A 17,454-nucleotide genomic window follows, 5' to 3' on the forward strand; every position below is an offset into this window, starting at 1 on the left:
CCTTCCTAACTTAGACATAATCTTTTAAGGAATAAGCAAACTGTATCATAGTGTTTGATTTGCAATGTTTTATTCAGATATTCTTTTAGTTACAATAAGTATTGTTCTAAATTGCAAATTAAGTATCCCAGGAGTTCTTAGAGTATATAATTTTCTTACACATTTTTAAAGTTAATTGTTTATGTAAACTATATCCCCCAACACAAGGCTCAAACTCATGACCCCAATATCAACAGTCATGTGCTCTACTAACTGAAACAGCCAAGCACCCCTTCTTACACATTTTAAAGCATTCTTTTCTATAAGTTTATGAGCTTGCTGGTGAAGTGTATTTTTAAGCAGTGTGACCCTAAATTGCCACTCAGTAAATTCAGCATCTTTGGCTTTGACTAATCATCAGCCAAATAGCACCAAACTCAGATTGTCTTCCTTATGAGTCTTTTTTTGGTTGGGAAGACTAACATTTGATTGGCAATGATTATGCTCTTTAGATTATTCAAGTATCAAAAAATATTGAATATTTTCTAATTTCTGTATTTTTATAATACTTTGGTATTTTAGAACTCAATTGTTGCTTTTCTTTGCATTATCTTTTTTTTTTAATGTTAATTTTTTGAGGGGGGAGAGTGCACATGGGCGTGAGCAAGGGAGGAGCAGAAAGAGAGGGTACAGAGTATCCAAAGTGGGCTCCGCAATGATAGCAGTGACCATGCAGGGCTTTAATTCATGGACTGCGAGATCATGACCTCAGCTGAAGTTGGACGGTTAACTGACTAAGCCACCGAGGCGCCCCGCCTTATCTATTTTTACAAGAGGTTTTAAGGGACAAGGACACTTTTGGGGGTGGTCTGCCCATTTTTCACAATCACTTTCTCTGAAAACTCACTTTTATCCTGCCAGATGTGGTCATTCTTCCCCTTAAAGTTGTGTGTGTCCTACTTGCAGCCCTCAATCCTTTTGGTTACATATAAATCGGATTAGGGATGAAAAAGAGACTCTAGCTGAATTATTTGAAACGATCTGGGAATTTAGAATTGGGACTGAATGATGGCTGGTCTTTAAACTATTTGCTTGAACTGAAGTGGTGAAGACTTGGAACATGTCTGCAGTTATCTTCAGCATTGTATGTGGAGAAACAGAAAAATGTTGGTCTGCAGAGAGAAACGGTATAGATGGACAGAAACAAAGATGAAAGGAGAGTACTGTCTGGATTCCTAACAGCTTTCCAGATCCTTATTCCAGTACTGTGTGAGGCCCAGTTATTTTTCAGTACCGTAACATACCTCAGTGGTCTTCCAGTAAGTTTCCTTTTTTTGTATAAGCTTGCTCAAATTAGTTTCTCTTCATTTTTATTATTCTTTTGTTGAATTCTAAAGAAGATGAAGCTTAAAAATAAAAGGGGTATATGACTATCCACATGCTGAAGAATGCATTTAGACTACTCCCTTACACCATACACAATGGGTCATAGACCTAAGTATAAGAGCTAAAAGACTCTTAGAAAGTGAAAGGACAACTCACGGAATGTGAGAAATTATTTACACATTTTATGACCAAAAAGGGGCTTTTATCTTGAATACTTAAAAACAAAAACAAAACCCCAAAAGCAGCTCTTAGAACTCAATAATAAAAAGTGAACCCAAATTTTATTTTATTTTATTTATCTTACACATTTTTTAAAATTTATTTATTGAGAGAGAGAGAGAGCAAGCGAGGGATGGGCTGAGAGAGGGGGTCAGAGCGTCTGAAGCAGGCTCTGCGTTGACAGGCTGACGGTAGTGAGCCTGATGTGAGCAAAAATTGGATGCTCAACCGACTGAGCCACCCAGGTGCCCCAAAGACAACCCAATAGGCAAAGACTGAATAGATTTTTCCCCAGAGAGAATATACAAACGGCCAGTGCTCAACATGATTAGTCATTAAGGAAATGCAAATCAAAACCACAGTGACCTACCACTTCACATCCACCAGGATGCTATAATTAAAAGGACAGAAAATAACAAGTGTTGGCAAGGCTGTGGAGAAATTGGAACCAACATGCATTGCTGGTGAGAATGTAAAGTGCTGCAGCTTGACCTTGCTTCAAATGTTTGAAGCAACAGTTTGACCTTGCTTCAAATGTTAAACATCGAATTATTACGGGACCCTGCAATTCTACTCCTAGGCATATACCCACATGAAACCTGTCCACACAGAACTAGTACATTCAAAGCATCATTATTCATAATAGCTAAAAAGTAGAGACAACCCAAATGTACAATGGCTGATGCATAGATTACCAAAATGTATTTTATCCATAAATGGGATATTGTTGAGCCATAAAAAGGAATGAAGTGGTGATACATACTGCGATATGAATGAATCCTAAAACCATACTAAAAGAAAGAAGCCAGACACAAAAGACCACACAGTGTATGATTTCATTTATATGAAATGTCCAGAATAGGCAAACCCAAAAAGACAGAAGGGTGAGGAGTAATTCCCAGGGACTGGAGAGAGAGAGAGAGGGAAATAGGGAGTTACAGGTAGCTAAGGATTTCTTTTTGAGAAGATGGAAATGTCCTGACATAAGATTGTGGTTAGGTTGTACAATTCTGTGAATGTACTAAAACCCATTGCATTGTATATTTTAAATGGATGAGTTGTATGGTATATGAATTCTAACTCAAGCTGTTTTTAAAAGTAGGTACAAAGTTAATGTTCGCTTTGATACAAGCTTTAAAACAATCATAAAATAATTATAAAAATAAATAAAAATTTGAAAATAAAAAATACTAGATTTATACAGAGGTAACTTAGTTGTAACTGTTTTTTCATAAATTTTATACCTAAATAAATATATTTTTCTTTCTTAACAGTAACATTAAACATTATAAATAACATGTGACTTCATGTAAATATATCAACAAAATTTAGCACAAATTGTACTTTCAGCTTGAGTGACAATATAAGTTGAAATGTAGTTTTTTTTTTTTCCTCTAACATATTTCTTTCATTGCAATTATGTTTTTTGGGTAAATGGAGACAGTTGTGGTGTTATGGAAAGATCTTTGGACTTAGCATTTGCTAAAGCAGGATAAACATAGGTATTCAGTCTCTGGTCTTGAGCAAATAATGTCATAGAGCATTGGTTTCAAAAACCTTAAAATGAGGATCATGCTAGGGTAAAAAAAATTTTTTTTCTACTATTTATCATAGTTTGAGAGATTTTCCTAAGAAAAATAAGTATAGGTATATTCACAGGTGTTTTAAATATGTCCACGTGACACATGTCCACATATGTCCAACATGTCTAATGCTTACTATTACATTGAGAAAGTGGTTCTCACTCTATACTGTTTAAAGGAATTGAAATTTTAATAGCATTTATTATTTATTGGTGACCTTCAAAATATTAAGTGATGGAGGTCATTGAAATATTAACTGAAAGGCTAATGTTAACTTTTTTCTTGATATATTTCTTTTGTCTGTTTAAAATTGTGTCATTGATTTTGACTTTTTAGATGTTATTGGTATCTAAACATTATGTTAATTCCAAGGTAGCATATTCCTCTATAATTTTTTTTTTTTAAATGTATCAACCGTAGGGGCACCTGGGTGGCTCAGTTGGTTGAGCGCCCAACTTTGGCTCAGGTCATGATCTCACAGTTCGTGGGTTTGAGCCCCGCGTCAAGCTCTGTGCTGACAGCTCAGAGCCTGGAGCGTGCTTTAGATTCTGTGTCTCCCTCCCTCTCTGCCCCTCCCCCACTCATGCTCGCTCGCTCGCTCTCTCTCTCTCTTTCTCTCTTTGTCTCTCTCTCTCTCTCTCTCTGTCAAAAATAAACATTAAAAAAAAAATTTTTTTTTTCCCCTGTAGGGGCACCTGGGTGACACAGTTGAGTGTCTGACTCTTGATTTCGGCTCAGGTCATAATCTCACGGTTTGTTGGGATCAAGTTCCACGCTTTGAGTGTGGAGGTGGCTTGGGATTCTCTGTCTCTGCCTCTCTCAAAATAAGTAATTTATTTTTTTAGTTAAAAAAATAAAATAAATATATCAACTGTATGTTACAACTTTTATTTTTATTTTTTTAATGTTTACCTTTAATTTTTTTTAACGTTTATGCATTTTTTGCGAGACAGAGAGTGAGTGGAGGAGAGGCAGAGAGAGAGGGAGACACAGAATCTGAAGCAGGCTCCAGGCTCCGAGCTGTCAGCACAGACCCCAATGCGGGGCTCAAACTCATGGACCATGAGATCATGACCTGAGCCAAAGTCAGATGCTTCACTGAATGAGCCACCCAGGCATCCCAATTTAATGTTTACCAACGGAGAGAGAGTGTGAGCGTGAGTGGGGGAGGGGCAGAGAGAGAAGAAGACAGAATTTGAAGCAGGCTCCCTGCTGTCAACACAGCCTGACATGGGGCTCGAACCCATGAATGTGAGATCATGACCTGAGCTGAAGTTGGATTCTTAACTGCCTGAGCCACCCAGGCGCCCATTTTTCTAGTTTGTTTTTTTGGGGGAAATGTATGTATATATACATAATATACATTATATATGATGTATATATAAATATATGTGTGTATGTATGTTTGTATATATATGTGTGTGTATGCATATATGTATATATACATGCATATTTTATGATGCTCTGGTAATAGGTTGATTTTAGAGAAATCTGTGAAAATTGCATCCATTCTCCAGACTGAGTTCTTTAATTGCTTGGTATGTGGTAAATAGATTTTTATGTTGCAGTTAAGGGATAGATTTCATTTTTTTTTAAGCTTGATAGCTGCATGATCTTAATATGCTAGCTTTTTCTGATTTGCAGAGATCCTGCATATTTTGATGAAAATTGGCTGAACAGAATCAAAACCGAAGTAGGAGATAATTGGAGGCTAAAGGTATTTTCTTTTTATTTTTCCATCTGTTAAATAGTCTTTTAGTAGTATGTGTGTAATATTTGTTGGAATTTTATCTGATGTGTTCAGTGAGCTTTAGAAACCTAGACAGCCTGTAGTGAAATAATCCAGAATTAAAGATTGGAGGTAACCTGAGGTTGCTCACAAAGATACATAGTGTGAGTTAGTAAAGCACCGTGACTAATGGCATGGACTCTAGAGCCATAGTGCCTGTATTCATATCATAACTTTACATTTACTGTCTGGGGAAGTCCTCCTAACTGTTCTGTTCAGATTCCCCATTTGTAAAATGAGGATAGTAAAGGGATCTACCTCACAGAAATAAATGAGTTGGTATATATAACGTACTTAGGATAGTGCACATGTAATGTTAGTTGTTGGTGTTGTTACTAATAATGAGAAAATACTGATTATAGTTGACTGAGTCCAGAGCACTTACAGAATGAAATATTTTCATTTTTATCCTAGTAGCCTTAAGTTCCATTATTTCTCAAGCTTCTTTGACCAGAACCCACAGTAAGAAATACAGTTTACATTGCAGCCTACTGTCAACTAAATGTATGTGCAGATATAGTTCCCTTAATCTGTGCACTGATGTTTTGATTTTAAAAAACATTAGTTGCAACCCACTAAATTATTTTTTTAACTTTATATTTTGAAATAATTCTAGAGTCACAGGGGATGCAAAACAAAATGTGCGGAGAAGTTCTGTGTACCTTTCACCCAGTTTCCCCAGTGGCTACATCTTGCATAACTATAATACAATATCAAAACTAAGGAACTGACATTGATGCAATCCAGTTCATTCAGCTTTCACCAGATTTATCTATGTTTTTTCGTGTTTTTGTGTACAGTTCTGTGTAGCTCTATCGATATGTGGTTTCCCATAATCACAGTGAAGACACAGAGCTGTTTTATCTCTGCAAGTCTCCACGATGCTGCCCATTTCTCTTTGATATAGACAGGTAGAGACTCAGAAATGCAAATGAGTAAGCATGTGAAGCCCCTGGACTTAAGATATGTTAAGCTTAGTTTGTCATTTTAGTTCTTTTTTTTTTTTTTTTTAAACATTCATTTTTGAGAGAGTGAGACAGGGCGTGAATGGGGGAGGGGCAGAGAGAGAAGGAGACACAGAATCCTAAGCAGGCTTCTGAGCTGTCAGCACAGAGCCCGATGTGGGGCTCGAACTCAAGAACCGCAAGATCATGACCTGAGCTGAAGTTGGACGCTTAACCGACTGAGCCACCCAGGCGTCCCCTTTTTATTTCTTTCATAAAACACATATTTGATGAACAATATTCACTGATTGCTTAAATATTGAGTCTGCCAACATTTAATTCCCTTTTTTAAACTAAGCTAGAGTGAATGAACACTGTTTAAGCCACTGTTTTAATTTCTAAATACTCTTTCAAGAAGAGGCAATTAAATGATTACTTTTATATGGTATAACATGTATAAAACAATTGTGGATGTTTAAAATAATGCTACGAATCATTTTGTATTTGCTTGCTATCTTGACCAAAGAGGGAGTTCTTTACCCAACTTGCATGCACAGAACACACACATAAACATACATCCTGTCTTCATCTTTAGTATCATTAGTGTGGCAGAGACAGTAATATAGAGAAGGGGAAAAACTTTATCATATTCTTAATATTCAGAACTGGGATTAATAGGAAATCAACTACCATTTTATTATTATTTTTTTAATGCTTATTTATTTTGAAAGAGAGAGAGAACAAGTAGGGGAGCAGCAGAGAGAGAGAGAGAGAGAGAGAGAGAGAGAGAGAGAATTCCAGCAGGCCCCACACTCAGTGCAGAGCCCGACGTGGGACTCGATCTCATGAACCAGTGAAATCATGACCTGAGAGACCTGAGCCGAAATCAAAAGTTGGACACTTAACCAATTGAGTCACCCAGGCGTCCCTCAACTATCATTTTAAATGAACACATTGATTTTTAAGACGTGTTAATTTTAAATGTTAAAATATGAAAAAAAAACCAAACATTCTAAAATAAAGGAAATAAAGTATATTGTATATTTGCCATGTCCCCAAATCTTTCTAGAAATATGAACATATTCGTTTTCTTTATGAGTTTTTTTTAAATAAGTTTTCAGTTTATATTCTCCCTTAGAAATAAGTACGTCTGATTGCACTGGATTGCACTGCCATGATTGAGTGTCTGTTACTTGATAGTCACAGGTTCTACTGTGACTTCTGTCCTACTGTGTACTTCTGTCCTAGGACATCTTCAGCTACTAATGTTGGGTAGGGACAGTTAGGGTCAACAGAATCCTGTCGTATACACATTTAACTTAACACAGTATCAACCAAATGAGATGGGTCAAAAAAAAAGGAAAAAATAACAGCTTAAAATAGTGCAGGTGATCGTGCCTGTCATTTCACTCAGATAACATATAAGCCAGTGAACCCTTACTTTAGAGTGGCTGAGTGATAGGAAACATGTTGGTCCCTCACCCTCTCTTGCTTCTAGAGGATGCTTCTTGTACCACAAGTATCTTGCAGTGCCGAGTGTTGTACTAGCATTTCAACATAGTATATTTTTAACCATATGGCTCCTCAGTATTTACTTTGGTGCTCAACTGAACAATCAGCAGCCTTTTCTGACAGTGAAGAAAATTTGGAGACATTTCCAACCCTGATTTTGACTGTAATTTTCTCTTAATGCTCTAATTTTAGAATTTAACCTCTATGTGAGATGCAACTCCATTTTTCTAGGGAAGACAGTACTAGAGGATGTTTTCAGTAAGGATGGCACATTTTTTTCTTTACTTGCGGAAAACCTGATACTTTTAATCGTACTGTTAAGTGTTGTTCAATTACCCTCCAGTTTCTGTCAGTGTGATCATAACATTGAAAATTTAACATGATTGGAAACTTAATTTTTTTATTATAATCTCTTGAGATCACATAAATTAAGCCACTGATAGTCCTTTTTTGGTGATTATGGAATTCACATATGCTGTTGAGTTTTATTTTTTATATTTATGATTAACTAGAATGATTAGTTGGTTCAGAAATTTTTTATGTTAAATTATATTTTGATCTATGCTTGACTTTTACCCAGTTGTTTTATCTCTCTCTAAACAGATAAGCAATTTAAAGAAAATTTTAAAAGGAATCCTGGATTACAATCATGAGGTAGGAACTTTTTTCTCACTCTGCTTAGAAGTATTACTATAGGAAATTTAATTTTACAATATTTTACAGTGGTTTCAAGTAAAGGAAAATTTACCTCGAAATTAAAAAGCAGCTTATCTTCCATTGTTTTAGATGTTGGTTCAAACAACTATCTGTTAGGTGGTTACTAAATAGAGGCTCTTTTTCACTGTAACGTGGATAGTGTGTAGATGATTATTAATGTTATACTTTACTTTCTGCCATATATGAACTCTCTCCTCTTTTCCTCTTATGAAGGTAGTTTAGAATCCAGGCATTATAGCCAACTCCCTTGCTTACATTAGTTTTATTCCGTGGCAAACCTCCATCCCTAGATTAACTCAGTTTATCCTCTGAGTCTGCATCAGAACAGTCAAGGTATTAAAAATCAGGCAGTGGAACTAGTTTTACTTTAAATTTCATGATCACAGATAATCAAATGAACACAACAAAGCATAGACGCCTATGTTATTTTCTTAACTGTTTTTACCCCATGAGCTTACCTTCATTTATACCTACGTCTATACTTGTATCATTTATCTTCACAACTTAGTAAGTGGTCCAAAACCTATAAATCATCCTATAGTCCTTCCTTTTTTATAATATTGTCATAAGACCTAAATCTCCAAAATAAAGCTTTTTTCCTTCTTTACTGCCACTACTTTATACCATGCCATCATTAGCTCTTGCTTATATTTCTAGAGTAGTCTGACTGGTAACCCTGATTTCACTCTTGCCCCTCTACAGTCTGTTCTTATTCTTCACTCTAAAACCAAAATGATTTTTAAAAATGAAAATTTGATTGTCATTCTTCTCAAAAGTTTTTCATGGTTTCCTATTGAGAATCAAATTCATAGCTCTTACCGTGAGCCACCAGGTACTGTGCTCCTTGCCCTGCTCACCTGTAACGCTAGTGCCTTATTCATCCTGCTTGTGTGCTTCTAGGATTTTCTTTATTCACTGTAGGGTTATTAGATAGGAACCTACCCGTTTGTCTGCATATATTTCATTTCATTTGGGACCAATTTCCCCATAAAGGAATCCTCTGTTTCCTTCCTGATACAGGTATTTGGCTATCAGCATTTTGGAATTAAATGATATTAAATATAGGCATGAATCTATATTGAATCTCTGCTCCTTCTGGTGCTCCCTTGTTCAGAACCTCTCTGGCTCTACTTTGAACTTCAGAGAATTTTTCTTCTGGGAGCTGGTGAAGGAATCAAAATATTCAGTTTCTTTTCTCAGTGTTCATACCATATACCAGATTGGGACTAAATTTGTAAATCAAGATCATTATAATTTAGCTTATAGGAGGTAAAAATAGAAATTGAAAGTGAAATTGACGTAATAGCTCTGCCCTTAGCAATGAGTTTCTGGTGCTGATGAGCTCATTTGTATCAAATATTTTATTTGGACATATAAATGTAAATGCAGTTCTAATCCTTTTGTCTCTATTCAGATTTTAGGACAGCAAATTAATGACTTTACCCTTCCTGATGTGAACCTCATTGGGGAACATTCTGATGCCGCAGAGCTCGGAAGGATGCTTCAACTCATCTTAGGCTGTGCTGTGAACTGCGAACAGAAGCAAGGTAATTTATTTGATGTTAGGGTATGCATTTAAAATAATTAAGCAAAGGAATACATATTGTATAGATTATATATAAATCACTAGTACAAACAATAGCATCTTCGCAAGGCCACCCTCAAACAATGTCATTTTCTCTGATTTTGCTAGTACTTTGTTTGCAAGCTTAAAAGAGTTTTGCAGCTTAGAATAAATTTGATTATGAGGATTCTCTCCCTATCTGCAGGACTATATAATTCTTTGAGTAGATTAGTTTTAGCTACAGTGAATGTGATGAAATTTACTGTTAATTGGAAAATGTCCAGCTAAATTAATCTCAGTAATAATGGTAATGTTATACTGGATCAGTTTAGCTCTGGGAACTTAAAATTGGATACTTTAGATTGCAAGTATGAAGGATTTATTTCACAAATATTTACCAAACTCCTGCATTATGCTGGGGCTAGGAGCACATTGCCAGACAGAGCAGACATGGTACCTTCCCTTGTGGAACAGGTTGGTGAGTGGAGGGAGGGCAGGAAGCAATGTCACACATAATAACTGTGTGGTCTGAATGGGAATGAGTGCTGTGAAGGTAAAGTGTAATGGGCCAGGGAAGTTATTTAAGCAAAGATGTGGAGATGGATGAAGAGTAATCTGAGTAGTAGAAACTGAATGTCATAATGACTTAGGTTATCTTTGAGAGACTGAAAAAACCCACCACTATAATTAGAGAGTAGTAAGGAAGGGATGAGGGGTGATGAAATAGAAGAAAGGTACATAGGGACTACTCCAAACAATGAGGGCACAGCGTTTTACTGTTACTGTATGAACTTCGTAGAAGACGGAGGTTTTTATCTTTTTAAACCCAAAGATTTTTTTTCTTATTCCTTCTTCCTCACTCCTGGTAATGCAAAACAGATTTTTATTTAAATTGTCTATACCTTTTCGGTGTTCTAATGTGATAAGTTTAATAGCTGTCAATATTGTTTTCTTGAAACTGTGACTAGTTTTATTGGTGTGTGATCCAGGAATTTTTTTCTAACAATATATTTATTTCTCTTTGTCCTCATTCCTGTTAGATTTTAGTATGCATGCTCTTACAGTAAGTTTTAGTTTTCTTTATTCAGTTTAACAATTAAAATGGAGAACTTTATACATTTGTGATTTTTATATATTACTAAGATGTCTAAAAGTTTTTTGCCAAAAGTTAGAAGATTGCTATAAATAAGATTCCAGACACATTAAATTTCTAAGTAGATGCTTTGATTTTAAAAGGTGTGTGAAAATTATTTAATGTAGTTGACTGAATTCAGATAATGACCTCGTATGTGCTTATTCTGTTAGGAGATTCACCTACTCTTGGAAGCAGCATACCTGTTAAGAGTTGACCAATTATATTTATCACAGGAAAAGACAAGAATGTTACCTATATCCATAGTCCTATGGAAAGCAATCATAATATTTATCCAGATTCTCACACAGACCAAGAGTCCTGTGTAACACCTAGATTCATTTTTTCCCTTGAAATTGTGTATAAATGCTGAAACCTTTGAACAGGATTTTAACATCTTATTTATCCAGAGGGCATTCCCTGTTTTCAGAAACATAGTTGAGAACCAAGAATCAAAGTAAATGAATTCCTGAGTTCAGATTTTCAGTGTAATGTGAGGCTTACTAAAGCGACGCTGCCATTTACTACCTGACTGACTTTGGACTAGGTACTCAGCCCATTTCCACATCTACAGAATGAGGATACAAAACCTGATAGTCGTGAGGAGTAAATGAAATTGTATATGTGTATTTGCTTTGTAATCCATAAAGTGCTATACGGATAAAAAAGCTTTTATGTTTAGATGAGTTTTTCAGTTACTAAAAGTAAGGAGCAATTGCTCAGAACATTGACTTAACATACATTTATGTTGGCCATCTGTCTTCCTAAACAGGGCAAATAAATGGTGGTAAAATTGAAAAGGCAAATATTAGTACTATAAAACATACTACTAATCATTTCTAAGTGTCTGTCTTCTGCCTGGTACTTTATTAAGTACTCATAGAACAAAAAAAATACTTTATACACATGAGGAAAACTAAGTATTACGTGATTTGCCCAAGGTTTCTGGTTTGTAAAAGGCTAGGCAAGGACAATAACCCATGTTTCTCCATGTTTAAATCATGCTCCTCATACTCACCTGCTATAAATTTTGGCCTTAAAAAAGCTGTTTTCAGGATGAACTCTGTGACATAGCACACCTCATTCATTGCCTCATAGATCTGCACCAAATAATCATATATATTTATATTTTGGACACAAGATTTGTAAATTTTTTTTCTTTTCAAAAATTGTACATTAACGTAGTTGTCATCATCATCATTTTATCATGTAGCATTTTACGGTGTTCGCGGGGAAGGGCCTTGACGTGGCAACACCGCTTCTTAACTAACGCTTCCCCTCTCACACCTTACTAACTTCCTTACCTCCCTGTTCCCACTGTTAGTTTCTTCACTTCCAATAGGCTGTCATTAAGTTTCCTTCCCCATTATCAGTGCCACTGCTTTTTCTTTTCCATGTTCACAGTCTTTTATTTTGAAGGCTGTTAGTCATCCTAGCTATGCCATTTTCTCCATAGCCCTGGGATTCTGTGTGTAGTAGCTTTGAACAGAACATCTACAAGCACTCCCTTGCATTTCAACACTTAGAGGATGCTCCTCATTAACAAAACAGAACAGGAAACGGAGCTCAGACTAAAGAATTTTTTTTTCCCCAAATAGTGGTTCTGATACATTCCTACTATTGTCCTAAGAAAATACCTGTGATTAAAGTGTGTTGTGTATGTTTGTGTCACCACACATTTGATTGAGTACAAGTATTCTAAGAACAACACTTGCTTAAAAACATGTTTTTAAAAATCTTTGGCATCAATAACCAGGATGTCAGAATGTCACAATTTAGTAGTGTTGTCAAAATACTTTGGTTTTGTTTGTTTGTTTGTTTGTTTTTAATAAGTTGTCTGTCACACACAGCTTTATACACCTTGGCATTCCAAATACATGAGTCTCGTAAGTTCACTTTAACAATTTCACAGTAAGACTCCCATCATGTAATACTTGAAGTGCAGAGACAAGTTTTTGGTGTACATATGGAGAGGATTTTTTGGATGTATGTGGAGAGGCAGGTTGAGACTAAAATTTCCTAATTATTCTTTTAAATGTTTCTTATTAAAATGTATTTACCATGTTTGTTAGAACCCACCTGGCCTGTTGATTTTATTTTATGCTTAATGCCACTTTTTCCATTCATTGTTGGATTTGCAAATAAGGAAAAGTACTCTAGGGCTTTGTTTTTAGGAGACAAGAAATAATTTTTTTCAGCTTTTTCATTACTGACAGCTGAGAGATCCTTCTCTTTTTTCGGCAGTGGCGAGGGTAAGATTGATGAAGTTGGTACTTCAGCTTATTAGAGATGTGTGTATTTTAAAGTCCAGGGTTATGCAATATTTATTTTTTTATGGTATCAGTTTCTATCTTAATTTCGTGTTAATTCATTGTCCTAAGCAACTCTCAGGTTTATTAAGATTTTTCTATTCTATAGCAGAAAATATTAAGGTAGAAATTGTACACAGTGCAGTGCTTTGTCACACAAGCATAAGGCACAGACTTCAGAGTTATTTTTTTTAACTTGTAACAAAGTATAATGTGAAAGACAGATTTCTAAATTTTAGGAATAGCAATAAGGAGTTCTTTCCATCCTGGCTTTAGGCTTTACCAATTCATTGTCTTGCATTCCTGAGATACTGTATTCCTGTGACCTTTAGCTTGTAGCCTCAAACTTTGTAAATTAATGGGGTGGTGGGTGTGGTTTCTTAAAGAAAGAACTACTGTAACTTTCAGCCTGTACTTTACCTGTGGTGCAGATATTTAACCACTTATGAAGAATTCCTGGGAAGAGTCAAAACATGGGAGACTACTTATAAGAATTCATGAAGTGTAAGCCTTTTACTCCCTTGAGTATCTTTAACTTGAACAGTGACATTCCAGATTATTCTTGTTTTCAGAGTACATCCAAGCCATTATGATGATGGAGGAATCTGTTCAACATGTTGTCATGACAGCCATTCAAGAGGTACGTTGGAACTTTAAGTATGTGTGAGAAATTAAATGAGCAAATAGGAATATGAATAGCAGAAGTAAACATTTTAAAAAAAGATTCTCCTCATTTTTTTTGAGAATTTTTTTCTTACACTTACAGTATAGCTTGCCTCATTTTTATTTTAAAAAATCATACATTTTTCTCATTTTTATTTAAAACTTAAACATTTGTCTTTAGGTATATTCAGTAACTATTCCTAATTTTTAAAATTGCTCTACTGAACTAGGAATAGTAGACTAATTCCTAAAGCCATTATAAATACATATCTTAAACCAGCAGTGTACCTCACACTTGTTAGTTTCTTGTTTGGCAGAAAATATGCCTTCAACTCCAACCATACCCAGAGCAGTTTCTAGATGAATATTTATACTGAAACTGTGGGGAAGGAAAAATATCTTTTTCCTCTACCCATCCAAATTTGCAGCTGGGACCTCTATTAACAAAAGACAGATTAACAAGAGAAAGGGTACAAATGCATTTAAAGGATGTTTTACATTACACCAGAACCTTCTTAAGGAAGTGAAGACTAAAGACGTGTTTAAACCTGAGTGTTTTGATGCTAGGTTTGAAGAGTGGAGAATCATGGAAAAATGTGATAGGGCAAGAAAGGTTTGAGCTAAGGATAGTAACCTGGGGAAAACAGCATATCCTATTCATTCAGAATCCTTTCAAAATCTATCTTTGGAGATAAGGATGCTTCTTTCATCTGAGTATAGGGAGAGCACCTCTCACATGAGGGTCTTATGACCTGCTTCAGGAGAAGGTAGAAAATCTTTCCTGTACCTACTCAGATTCCTTCAGCTTGAAATATTCAGTATGCCAGGATGCCACATTTTGGGATAGCATGTCCTCAACTCCATCATATGTGAAACATAAAACTATGAAAGTAAAAATAAAATGTAGATTAATATAACCATTTTATCTCAGGATGTGAGAATGTTTTTGATCATAAAAGGGGAACGGATCGTTAGGGGTACTAGAAAACAATATAGGATGTGAATGTGCAACTGACAGAGAAAAAATATAACAAACATGAAAAATGCTAAATGCAAATTAAGTAAAGTTGTGGTTTTTTAAAAATCTGACCAAATGACTATAAATCTGGAGGTTCCCATTACCCCCTCAGGTTGCTGATTCACAGAACTCAGGAATGATGACAGTATTATAGCAGAAGAATACAAACCAGAACCAACTCCCCCTACCCCCAAAATGCATAGAGTGAGGTCTAGGAGAGTCCCATATGCAAAGTTTCTGTTGTTACCTGTCCATAGTATCAAGGCATACCACCACTCCCCCAGCATATTAACATGTACTGCCAACCAGGGAAGCTCACCTGAGTTTTCATGTCCAGAGTTTTCATTGGGGTTTCATTATGAAGGAATGATTGTTTGGATCTGTGACCATGGGGTTGAACACAGTTTCTAGCTCTCCTCCCCATCAGAAGTCAGGCTTATTATCAAGTGATAACCTGATACATCTGGTCTTCCTGGCATGACCAGCCCCCAACTGGAGTCATTCATCTTTTTAGCTTAAGCTACCTAGAGACCCACAGATCATAGATACTCTTTATCAGTTAGGAAATCCCAGAGATTGAGAGGCTACTTGCCAGTAACGGGACAAAGGCCAGCCAAATTCATTACTACACAGGATGTTTCAAAAAAACAAAGCTTTGAAAAGATCACTTTAGCAGTCAGCTCTGATGGTAGGAAGATAAACTGATACATCTTAAAATCATGTCATATTCTTTTATATCATGTAAGATATTAAGTCATGAGTATTAAAGTATCAAAACAATGATCTCTTTTAAAAAAAGTTTTTTATGTTTTACTTTTGAGAGAGACAGAGTGTGAGTTGGGGAGGGGCAGAGAGAGAGGGAGACAGAGAATCCAAAGCAGGCTCCAGGCTCTGAGCCCTCAGCCCACAGCCTAACGTGGGGCTCGAACCCACAAACCATGAGATCATGACCCTAACCAAAGTCAGACACTTAACTGACTGAGCCACCCAGGCATCCCTCAAAACGAGTACCTCTTAAGCAAGATAGAAGATTTTGGTCTTAAGTGGTCCTGGACTTTGCTCTATCGTCATGAGGGATCCAGCTTTCTTGTTTCTTATTGTCTGCCATCCTTAATATATGATTCCCAGGTAGTGGGAGCATCTGTGGGAGTGGGAGTCATCTGTGGCTTCTCAAGTTCCATCTATCACATTCACATTTCCAGCCATCAGGAAGGATTGAGGGGATAGTTATTCACTTCCTCTAAGTAAACTTTCAACAATTCTCACTCCTATTAGCCAGATATTACTCACACAGCTACACAGGGAAACTGGGAAATATGGTCTTTTTTAATTTTGAGATCGAGAACAGGAGAGGGACAAAGAGAGGGAGAGAATCCCAAGCAGGCTCCACGCTGTCAGCACGAAGTCCAGCGTGGGATTCAGTCTCTCAAACCATGAGATCATGACCTGAGCTGAAATCAAGAGTCAGTTGCTCAACTGACTGAGCCACCCAGGCACCCCTGAAATGTGGTCTTTATTCCAGGTAGTCATAGCCCAATCACAATTTGAGGAGTCTGTTATTAAGCAAAAATAGGAAAAAGAATAAGGAGCCACTAACAGTTCTGCCTTACAATAATTGATCCTACAATTCTGTTTTTAGGAATTTATCCGAAGGAGATCTGAAATACAGAGGTACATAATAGTAATAGCAAACATTCATCTAGCACCTACTATGTGCAAGATAGTGCTGGTACTTAGTAAATACAATACATCTATTAACTCTTAAAATTATAACTAATACTACTGAAATGTACACTTAAAATTTTAAATGGCAAATTTTATGTTCTACATATATGTTCATACATATAGTATGTTCTACTACATACTACTACATGTAATAGTTAGTTCTACAACTACATGTGGTTCTACATACCACAATAAAAAAATGAAAAATTAATTGTAATGTTTTGAGGTATATACTGTTATTATCCCCATTTTATAAAAGGGAAAGTGAAGCATAGAACTCAGCAGTAGGGAGACAGATAAGTAAATTATGGTAGAATAATACTTTGGCATAATATGTAGCATTGAAAACATATAACAACATGGGTCAGACTTGTCTAGGGAAACAGAGCACATGAGCAATAGAATCCCATTTCTGTTAGAGATTAAGATGAGTGAAAACAAACTTGCAAAATGTTAATTATCTCCAAGTGGTTAGATGTTCTATATTCTTTTCTATATTTGCCAGTTTCTCTATAATAGGTTTGCATCTATAATCAGAAATATTTTTAAAATTAAAGTCTATGACCAAGCGATTTTTAATTCTACATATCTAGCCCAAGGAATTATTTAGAAATTCAGACCAAGATTGGGTACAACAGTGTTTTTCCAACTATTTTATTTATTTTATTTTTTAAGGTTTATTTATTTAATATCTACACCCAGCATGGGGATTGAACTCCCAACCCCAAGATCAAGAATCAGTGCTCTTCTGACTGAGCCAGCTAGGCACCCCCAAGCTATTTTATATTAATAGAAATATGAAAATAATGTGCATCCATTAGTAAGCAAGTGTTTAACTTAGGGTACCTCCATCTCATGGAATATTATATAGCTGATAAAATTTTTAAAAAGTATATTATGACAAAGGGAAAACA

At 35.8% G+C, this 17,454-nt stretch overlaps 1 protein-coding gene across 4 annotated transcripts in view; it reads left to right on the forward strand.

Annotated features, from left to right (window-relative positions):
- Window positions 1-17,454, forward strand: part of HOOK3 (hook microtubule tethering protein 3) — a 131,751-nt gene that overhangs the window by 22,964 nt on the left and 91,333 nt on the right. For all 4 annotated transcript variants that reach the window (XM_047091532.1, XM_047091534.1, XM_047091531.1 and 1 more), the window contains 4 exons: window positions 4,812-4,884; window positions 8,016-8,066; window positions 9,544-9,676; window positions 13,707-13,774. In XM_047091532.1, the coding sequence (XP_046947488.1) occupies window positions 4,812-4,884; window positions 8,016-8,066; window positions 9,544-9,676; window positions 13,707-13,774 (325 nt within the window). The remainder of the gene's footprint in view (window positions 1-4,811; window positions 4,885-8,015; window positions 8,067-9,543; window positions 9,677-13,706; window positions 13,775-17,454) is intronic.

Source organism: Lynx rufus, unplaced genomic scaffold (assembly GCF_022079265.1).
Source record: "Lynx rufus isolate CCGP_SWC_20201006 ecotype Redwood Valley unplaced genomic scaffold, mLynRuf1.p SCAF_3, whole genome shotgun sequence".
Classification (NCBI taxonomy): domain Eukaryota; kingdom Metazoa; phylum Chordata; class Mammalia; order Carnivora; family Felidae; genus Lynx; species Lynx rufus.